At 40.7% G+C, this 10,898-nt stretch overlaps 1 protein-coding gene across 1 annotated transcript in view; it reads left to right on the top strand.

The window, feature by feature from the left end:
- Positions 1-10,898, top strand: part of LOC135108109 (natural resistance-associated macrophage protein 2-like) — a 134,044-nt gene that overhangs the window by 47,988 nt on the left and 75,158 nt on the right. Inside the window, exon 5 of the mRNA XM_064018788.1 lies at positions 4,378-4,672. Within this exon, the coding sequence (XP_063874858.1) occupies positions 4,378-4,672 (295 nt within the window). The remainder of the gene's footprint in view (positions 1-4,377; positions 4,673-10,898) is intronic.

Below are 10,898 nucleotides of genomic sequence, written 5' to 3'. Positions count from 1 at the left end.
ATTAAGTTCATTCAGTACATCCTTTCTGGATAATTAATTTCTGAGCTGGAGATGTTGTGGGGTGACCATCTTAACAATGGGATCATGAGTCATAAGCTGCTAAGACAGGGTGTACGGGTGTCTGGGAATGGATTAATGCATTTTACATTGATTCCTATGTGGAAAATAGTTTCATTTTTTTAGTGTTTTGGATTTCAAACAGTATTCAGGAACAAATTAAGTTTGAGGACCAAGGTTCCACTGTATGTATAGAGAGTGAGAAAGAGTGAGGATGAAGCAGAAATGACAAAAAGAATGAGGGGGAGAGAGATAATGAGGTATCACTCCCTTGTCCCTTATCTCTGACAGATAAGGAGGAGGGGAGGTGACAGGGAGGGAAGGTTTAAGACAAGATGAAAGAAGGGAGAGGAAAGGAAAAAAAGGGAAGAAGGGACAGGTGGCAGATAGGTGAGCAGTGGCTCACACAGCTGGTGAGTTAGTCTTGTGAGTTTTAGTTTGTTATTCTGATTAAATTTTTATCAAAATTTCAGTGCTCACATGAATGGCAAGTTTGTCTTCCCAGTTTTGGTTCATTATTCCAATTAAATTTTTATCTAAATTCCAGTGCTCGCTGGAGTGGCAAGTTCATTATGCCAGTTTTAGTTTGTTTTTCCGATTAATTATTTATTAAAATTACAGCGCATTGTCATATATCCTACTGTACTGGTTGATTCTTGCATTAGGGAAATCAGCAAAATAAATGTAAGAGTGAGCGAAAAGTCTTACACAGCAAGACTGCAAGAAGAAGGAAAGACATTCAGTTAGCAAATTCTGAAATGCAGCTGGCATTAAAATTGTGGTACAAGATAGCAAGAGATGCGGGACTGCAACAAAGTGAAAGAGGTTGAAGAGTCAATCAGAGAGGGATGTTGATGAGGCAAAAAAGCTTTTTCTCTCTACCATGTCCAGAAGAGCTGTATGAGTGTCACCCCATATGTGAGAAGCACACTCCTTATATGGGTAAATAAGATCCTTGTTTAATGGTTTGGAACTGTGAGGAAGAGAAAAACTCATGGAGACGATACAGGACATTCAGCTTCTTTGAAGCTCTGTGGGCAAGAGGACACATGAAATTTCCAATTCAGAGTTCTTAGTGAAGGATAGACCAAAAATATTTAATGTAGAAAAGGGGAAGAATTGTGTGTTGTTGAAGAAGGGGGATAGTTTTTTGGAAGATTGTGTTGAGTGGATAGTGGAGGGATTGAATTTCTGACTCCTTTCTAATTCCTTCAGTTAGATGTCTAGAAAGTGGCTTACAAAGGTGCAGCATAGAGTCATCTGCATAAGAGTGGTAAGGAGAGTGGTTAAGATTAAAAAAGTTATTGGTGAATAATAAAGTAAGAGTAGAATTGAGCCTTCTGGAACACCACTGCATAGGCTTAGGTGAAGAACAGTGGCCACCTATCATTGCTGCAACAGAATGGATAGATAGGAAATTTGTGATGAAGGAGCAGAGAAAAGGATAGAAACAGATGGGGATTGTAGAAATCAGGGATGTCCTGAGCTCTCTTCATGCTTGCTAAACAGTTTATTAAGTTCCTGACCCCACTGAAGAACAGTGGCCACCTAGCATTGCTGCAACAGAATGGATAGATAGGAAATTTCTGATGAAGGAGCAGAGAAAGGGATAGAAACAGATGGGGATTGTAGAAATCAGGGATGTCCTGAGCTCTCTTCATGCTTGCTAAACAGTTTATTAACTTCCTGATCCCACTGAAGAACAGTGGCCACCTAGCATTGCTGCAACAGAATGGATAGATAGGAAATTTGTGATGAAGGAGCAGAGAAAAGGATAGAAACAGATGGAGATTGTAGAAATCAGGGATGTCCTGAGCTCACTTCATGCTTGCTAAACAGTTGATTAAGTTCCTGATCCCAATCACAAAATGGCTGCCTTTCTGTCCAATGCTGCCCCTCAGTGTTATGTGTTATGTCCCGGCACAACTCACTGACCAAATTTCAGTGGATAAGAGCTCTTGGTACCAGAAAAGACTCACCAACCTAATCTTGGATATCAGGGTTGCACCACCACATCACTAATACCTCCTCACACACACACACACACTCTATCACCACACCACACTCAAATTTATCTCCTGAGAATGCCACCCTTTCAGTCCCCTCAGGACCTCTAGGCACTCTCTCTCAAGAAGAAATTGCTGATTCAGATACAAACCCCAAATGCATATTGCCTCTCACCTCAACACATTCCACCTCAAATACATCTTTTTCCTTATATATACATACATATAAAGAACTTAAATTATGAAGAGGATAATACTACATGATACAAAATGAGTAAGTAAGCCTTATACTAACTTATAAGTAAGAATAAAGATGAGTTTGGAAGGAAAACAGAACATGGGGGACACTAAGAAAACATTTTCCTTTTCAGGGTAAACTCAGCCAATAACATGACATCCCACCCTCCTTGTTCCCACCAGTCATGTAAATGAGCTACCCCATGCCCCACTAAAATGCCCATGCCCATTCAAAATGAGGAAGTGTCATTGTCAGAGCCTTACATCATATGGTCCTTCCCTAATCTTCCGTATCCCCCTATCCTTCTCTTCATCCTATACCCCCTCCACCAGGGAGGGGAGACTGTTAGGGGGTTCAGTTCCTTTCCTTCCTTGTTCATTCCTTGCCCTCTTACTCTCCTCTCCCTCCCTTTCTCTCTCTCTCTCTCTCTCTCTCTCTCTCTCTCTCTCTCTCTCTCTCTCTCTCTCTCTCTCTCTCTCTCTCTCTCTCTCTCTCTCTCTCTCTCTCTCTCTCTCTCTCTCTCTCTCTCTCTCTCTCTCTCTCTCTCTCAACACGCATTTTTAAGCATCCGGAGTGAAGTAGTTAATATGGGTTACAAGTTCCTCTTTTGACTCTTGCACCCTTTACACAGGTGGTCATACCACCAAGTTACATGAATGAGGTTGTTAACCTGTTTCACCCACCAACAGGCAAGGGAATATTATAATAATAACTGCCAAATTACTCAAACAGCTGGGAAAGAATCGACAGCCATGTTCTAAGAAGAGACAATCACAATGAGGAAAACACACTTAAAAAGGTCGAGGTATAACACCTTGTTGGACAATCTCCCTTGAATAACATACCGCCCACTGCCCAATAAAGTATTATATTCTCCAGCCAAGTACTGTCATTTACAGCCTCCTGGACGGCAGGCCTCAGCAGGGCCTGAGGAGGGAGTTTCAGTACATAGCAGCAAACTTAAAGTCCTCTGTGGCTAAACACTTTACTGGAGCCTGGACCAGGTGTACCATTTAACAAATCTCCATATACACAAACATACTGCTCACAAAGTAACAGGAGGGTCCCTGACTGCTCATTGACTCTAGGTTCTTGACTCACAAGGAGACGAGGAGTCACATTGTAATATACACAGAGTGCCTTGCAAGGAAATGTATTCACAGGCAGAATGATAAAGACACCTAAGCACTACACATATAAGCAGGGGCATACTGCAGTAAATTACTCAAATACCCTTTAAAGCAAATGGCTCTTCTAGCTGTAATCCCTTCCCAGTCTCCTCAGAACAACGCTGTTTGCCTTCTCATGTCTATCTCTTGTGGTGGCTGAATTATGATTGACCATGGGAATGCATTGCCTCCCAGTCATCATCAGGATATGAGTCATGCGAGAGGGGAGGGGGAAGAATGAAGAGACACCCCACCCCACCCAGCCCTGCTGCTCGTGTCACTCCCTGCTAGTTGGCATAATATATACTTACTCTTCGGAAAGTTCTAGTGACTGTACTACATGGCCTTGATGAATGCTGATTACACCTTCATCAAGGGCAACTATTCTGCTCTAAACTACATGAGGCTCAACAGGAGGTACCAAAGGGAAGGTATTGAAATTAAATAGAGATAGAGACTGGGTGGAGAGTAAAACTTTTAATGTAACTGCAAGAGTGAGGCAAACATTCATTGTGCAGCAGGCATTCTCAGTTCTGCTCTTGCCCTCTTTCTCTCCTTCATCTCCCTTCTCATCTTTCCTTCTTCATTCTTGCTTCTTCTCACTTGTTACTCCCTTGCTACTTACACCCTACATGACAACATACACAGTAATAATTTCACCCCCCATAACAATAACATCCCAATAAGGCATAATGGGATCCATATAGTGCACCTTCTTGCTTTTACTGTACGAGTATACTGTTGTTAGTTTTTCTCTGTTATAGTTTTCAAATCAAATAGTCCAACAAGGATCTGTAAGCCTAAAAGATTTTGCTGTTTGACATCTCATATTAAAAAAAAAAAAAATCTCTTAATCCTTTCCTTTTCATCCTTCCTTTGTGATGTGGGTTTTTCTTTCCCATCCTAGTATCCCTCTCTGGGGTGGCGTGCTCCTGACTGTGGCTGACACCTTCACCTTCCTTTCCCTGGACCGTTATGGCCTGCGTAAGTTGGAGGCATTCTTTGGATTCCTCATAACTGTCATGGCCATCACATTTGGTTACCAGTATGGTGTGTCAAAGCCAGACCAAGTGGAGGTACTCAAGGGTCTGTTTATACCTGGGTGCTCAGGATGTGACAACCGGGCACTGTTGCAGGCTGTGGGCATTGTTGGGGCTGTCATAATGCCTCACAACCTTTACCTTCATTCTGCTCTTGTCAAGGTGTGTATAATATTTTCATATATATATATATATATATATATATATATATATATATATATATATATATATATATATATATATATATATATATATATATATATATATATATATGTGTGTGTGTGTGTGTGTGTGTGTGTGTGTGTGTGTGCTTCATTGTATTTACCTACTTGTAATCTGCAGTGCCAGAGCTACACTTGTGTGGTCCCATCTCCATATCTACACTTGTCCACTTTTTCTTTAAAGTTGTGCACACTTGTTGCTGATACTTTTTTTTTTTATATATATAGGAAGGACACTGGCCAAGGGCAACAAAAATCCAATAAAAAAAATGCCTACTGAAATGCCAGTCCCATAAAAGTGTCAAAGCAGCAGTCAAAAATTGATGAATAAGTGTCTTGAAACCTCCCTCTTGAAGGAATTCAAGTCATAGGAAGGTGGAAATACAGAAGCAGGCAGGGAGTTCCTGAGTTTACCAGAGAAAGGGATGAATGATTGAGAATACTGGTTAACTCTTGCATTAGAGAGGTGGACAGAATAGGGGTGAGAGAAAGAAGAAAGTCTTGTGCAGCGAGGCCACGGAAGGAGGGGAGGCATGCAGTTAGCAAGATCAGAAGAGCAGTTAGCATGAAAATAGCAGTAGAAGACAGCTAGATATGCAACATTGCGGTGGTGAGAGAGAGGCTGAAGACAGTCAGTTAGAGGAGAGGAGTTGATGAGACGAAAAGCTTTTGATTCCACCCTGTCTAGAAGAGCAGTATGAGTGAGACCCCCCCTAGACATGTGAAGCATACTCCATACATGGACGGATAAGGCCCTTGTACAGAGTTAGCAGCTGGGGGTGTGAGAAAAACTGGCGGAGACGTCTCAGAACGCCTAACTTCATAGAAGCTGTTTTAGCTAGAGATGAAATGTGAAGTTTCCAGTTCAGATTGTAAGTAAAGGACAGACCGAGGATGTTCAGTGTAGAAGAGGGGGACAGTTGAGTGTCATTGAAGAAGAGGGGGATAGTTGTCTGGAAGGTTGTGTCAAGTTGATAGATGGAGGAATTGAGTTTTTGAGGCATAGAACAATACCAAGTTTGCTCTGCCCAAATAAGAAATTTTAGAAAGATCAGAAGTCAGGCGTTCTGTGGCTTCCCTGCATGATATGTTTACCTCCTGAAGGGTTGGACGTCTATGGAAAGACGTGGAAAAGTGCAGGGTGGTATCATCAGCGTAGGAGTGGATAGGACAAGAAGTTTGGTTTAGAAGATCATTAGTGAATAATAAGAAGAGAGTGGGTGACAGGACAGAACCCTGAGGAACACCACTGTTAATAGATTTAGGAGAAGAACAGTGACCTTCTACCACAGCAGCAATAGAACAGTCAGAAAGGAAACTTGAGATGAAGTTACAGAGAGAAGGATAGAAACCGTAGGAGGGTAGTTTGGAAATCAAAGCTTTGTGCCAGACTCTATCAAAAGCTTTTGATATATCCAAGGCAACAGCAAAAGTTTCACCAAAATCTCTAAAAGAGGATGACCAAGACTCAGTAAGGAAAGCCAGAAGATCACCAGTAGAGCGGCCTTGACGGAACCCATACTGGCGATCAGATAGAAGGTTGTGAAGTGATAGATGTTTAAGAATCTTCCTGTTGAGGATAGATTCAAAAACTTTAGATAGGCAGGAAATTAAAGCAATAGGACGGTAGTTTGAGGGATTAGAACGGTCACCCTTTTTAGGAACAGGTTGAATGTAGGCAAACTTCCAGCAAGAAGGAAAGGTAGATGTTGACAGACAGAGCTGAAAGAGTTTGACTAGGCAAGGTGCAAGCACGGAGGCAGAGTTTCGGAGAACAATAGGAGGGACCCCATCAGGTCCATAAGCCTTCCGAGGGTTTAGGCCAGCGAGGGTATGGAAAACATCATTGCGAAGAATTTTAATAGGTGGCATGAAGTAGTCAGAGGGTGGAGGAGAGGGAGGAACAAGCCCAGAATCGTCCAAGGTTGAGTTTTTAGCAAAGGTTTGAGCAAAGAGTTCAGTTTTAGAAATAGATGTGATAGCAGTGGTGCCATCTGGTTGAAATAGAGGAGGGAAAGAAGAAGAAGCAAAGTTATTAGAGATATTTTTTGGCTAGATGCCAGAAATCATGAGGGGAGTTAGATCTTGAAAGGTTTTGACATTTTCTGTTAATGAAGGAGTTTTTGGCTAGTTGGAGAACAGACTTGGCATGGTTCCGGGCAGAAATATAAAGTGCATAAAATTCTGGTGATGGAAGGCTTAAGTACCTTTTGTGGGCCACCTCTCTATCATGTATAGCATGAGAACAAGCTGTGTTAAACCAAGGTTTAGAAGGTTTAGGACGAGAAAAAGAGTGAGGAATGTATGCCTCCATGCCAGACACTATCACCTCTGTTATACACTCAGCACACAAAGACGGGTCTCTGACATGGAAGCAGTAGTCATTCCAAGGAAAATCAGCAAAATACCTCCTCAGGTCCCCCCAACTAGCAGAGGCAAAACGCCAGAGGCACCTTCGCTTAGGGGGATCCTGAGGAGGGATTGGAGCGATAGGAGAAGATACAGATACGAGATTGTGATCGGAGGAGTCCAATGGAGAAGAAAGGGTGACAGCATAAGCAGAAGGATTAGAGGTCAGGAAAAGATCAAGAATGTTGGGTGTATCTCCAAGACGGTCAGGAATACGAGTAGGGTGTTGCACCAATTGCTCTAGGTTGTGGAGGATAGCAAAGTTGAAGGCTTGTTCACCAGAATGGTCAGTGAAGGTAGAGGAAAGCCAAAGCTGGTGGTGAACATTGAAGTCTCCAAGAATGGAGGTCTCTGCAAAAGGGAAGAGGGTCAGAATGTGCTCCACTTTCGAAGTTAAGTAGTCAAAGAATTTCTTATAGTCAGAGGAGTTAGGTGAAAGGTATACAGCACAGATAAATTTAGTTTGAGAGTGACTCTGTAGTCGTAGCCAGATGGTGGATAACTTGGAAGATTCAAGAGCATGGGCACTAGAGCAGTTTAAGTCATTGCGCACATAAACGCAGCATCCAGCTTTGGATCGAAAATGAGGATAGAGAAAGTAGGAGAGAACAGAGAAGGGGCTACTGTCAGTTGCCTCAGACACCTGAGTTTCAGTGAGGAAAAGAAGATGAGGTTTAGAAGAGAAGAGGTGGTGTTCTACAGATTGAAAATTAGATCTTAGACTGTGAATGTTGCAGAAGTTAATGAAGAAAAAGTTGAGGGGGGTGTCAAGACACTTAGGGTTGTCAACAGAAAGGCAGTCCGACCTGGGGACACTTGTGGTCCCCTCCCCAGATGGGGACTCCGAGGCTGGTGTAGGAGTCGCCATAGTGATTTTAAAATTTTTGAGTGAAGGGTGTGTGTATTATTAGGTGCTTGTAGTTTTGTATGGAGGAAGAGAGTTGTCATTAGAGGGCAGGCTGTGACTGCCCCCTTGTGTTGTGAAACACAAAGGGAAACGTTCAGTGAGGTCACAGCTGGGTTTAATGATAAGTTCACAGCAACCACTGAACAGTGCTGGGAGTAATTATCATTTCAGCAGGTGTCTAAACCTTCACTTAGCTTGTTCCAAACTTCTATATTTCTCTGTGGGAAGCTATTTCTTTATGTTACTTAAGCATCTTCCATTTCTTAGTTTTATGCAGTGTCTTCATATGAATCTGGTATTTCCCTCTTCTCTAAGCAGTAGTATCTCTATCAACTTCTTCCACTCCATTCCACAATTCATGTATTTACCTAGTTGTATTTAACTAGTATTGTACAGGGCATGAGCAAAAGCTCATTTTGTCCTGTCTCCATAACCATATTTATCCAGTTTCTCTTTAAACATGTGTACACTGTTTGTCACAACCACCTCTTCCTTCAAATCATTCCAGATTTCAATAGTTCGATACAGGAAGCTGTATTTCTTGGTGTCGCTTGAACATCCACTCTTTATTTTCTTCCCACGTTCCCTCGTCCATCTCTCTCCTTCCTCCATCTGTTGTACCAAGTCATTTTTGTGTATTCTTTCTATATTGTTTACTAATTTGTACATTGTTATCATTGTTATGCCCTGGATCATTACTCCCAAATCTTTTTCTTCATTTACCAAGTCATTTTTGTGTATTCTTTCTATATTGTTTACTAATTTATGCATTCTTATCATTATTATGCCCTGGATCATTACTCCCATATCTTTTCTTCATTACTTTTTGTTATTATTTCTCCTCCCATTTTGTAATTCCATGAAGGTTTCTTTTTACTTTTTCCTACTTCCAACACATGGCATTTTCTGGCATTAAATTCTAGTTTCCATCTTTGGCTCCATGCATGTATCTTGTCTATATCCTTTTGTAACTTCTTGCAGTCATTTTCATCCTTCATTATTTTCATTATTTCTGCATCATCAGTGAAAAGGTTGACATAACTATTTAGATCCTGTCATATCATTTACATATATTTGAAACACATTAGGTGCCAAAACAAATCCTTGTGGCACCCCACTTGTCACTTCATTCCAATTTGGATTAGTGTCTCTGATTATTGTTCTCATTTCTTTCTCTTGTAAATAATCATCCATCTATCTCAATGTTGCTCCCTTTAGTCTTCCTTCATTCTCTGACTTCCACATAAGACTTTTGTGGGGAGCTACATCATTCCAGGTATACCGCATCAACCCATCCATCCTTTTCTTGCACTCATTCTATTACTCTATAAAAACTCATTAGATTTGTGACACAGGATCTTTCTTCCAGAATCCAGATTGCTTCTCTGTTATTATCTTTTCATCTTCTAAATATTGTACCCATCTATCTTAAATTACTATTTCACAGAGCTTGCATACAATACTTGTTAATGACACTGGTCTGTAATTTAATGGTTCCATTTCATTTCCCTCTTTGTATATTGGGACTGTGTTAGCTCTTTTCCATTCCCATGGTATTTTTCTTTCTTTCAACAAGCTGTTGATTATGCCCCATATGGGTTCCTCCATTTGTTGCCTGCATTCTTTTAATAACCATCCATTTACTTGATCTGGTCCCATAGCTTTTCTAGCATCCAACTCTTCCAGCAGTTTCTTGATTTCTTGTCTCTTTACTTGTATCTCATGTGTTCCCTCATTCTGTGAAACCACTTTCAGGTTCACACTTTCAGGGTCCTTTCTAAAACACAGATTGAAAACTCTCACTCCTTAGTTCTCTCATCTCCTTTGTAGTTTCATAAGTTCTTCCTTCTCTTTTTATCTTGTATATGTCATCCTTATGTTTCATTTTTCCATTTACGTATCTGTAGAAATGTTTGGGCTCTTCCTTGCATTTTCTTACTATGTCACTTTCAAAAATTTTTTTCTTCTTCTCTTCTTATTACATCATATTCATTCCTTGCCTCTCAGTATTCTTCCCTAGTATTTCTATTAAGTTTTCTCATCATTTTCTTCCATGCTCTGTCCTTTTTTTCTTTTTGCTTCTACACACCTGGAATTATACCTTTCATGCTTCCCAAATTTCACTTTATAACTGGTACTATTGTTTGCACCCCTTCTCTTTACTTGCTCAAAAACATCTCATATTTCTATTGCACTACTTGGCCTTCAAATACCTCTTTTCAGTTAATTTTTCCATGAAATTTATTAAGTTCTGTAAAGTTTGCCTTAGCATAGTTCTGTCTCCCATTCCTAAATTGTTCATTCCTGTGCAACACTGTTTTCTCCTGTAGTACTATTTCTATTATCATATGATCACTTCTTCCCACTGGACTCAGAAAATGTATACTTAGTCCAACTGTGGTGGTTCTTCCCCTCTCCATGTTGTAGGTTCATTCACCCACTGTCTTATTGTATTCACCATCATTATATGCATAAGTTCTTCACTCCATGACCTGACATTTTCATTCACTTCTATCTCCCCAGTTAATTCCTTTATTGTGCAAGTTGCCTAGTAAGAGCACTTTGTTACTTTTCCTTATCATTTCCTCTATGGTATTTCTTGTTTCTAGTTGCATGATTTTATATCTATTGGTCTCCCATGCATTAATCTTTGGTGGTATCACAGTAACTTTCCTTTTTTTACTTCCACTGATCTTAATCATAACACTCAAGGCTTATGCCATTCCATCACCATATTTCACTTCCTCAACAATAGTATCCTCTTCTACCAATGTCATCACTCCTCCTCCTCCCTTTCCTTTTCTGTTTCTCCTCCATGTGCTTTCCTTCCTTTGCAAACCCAATCTTTATT

The sequence above is a fragment of the Scylla paramamosain genome, chromosome 16 (assembly GCF_035594125.1).
Source record: "Scylla paramamosain isolate STU-SP2022 chromosome 16, ASM3559412v1, whole genome shotgun sequence".
In the NCBI taxonomy this organism is placed as follows: Eukaryota; Metazoa; Arthropoda; class Malacostraca; order Decapoda; family Portunidae; genus Scylla; species Scylla paramamosain.
This window is presented reverse-complemented; position numbering and strand designations above follow the sequence as displayed.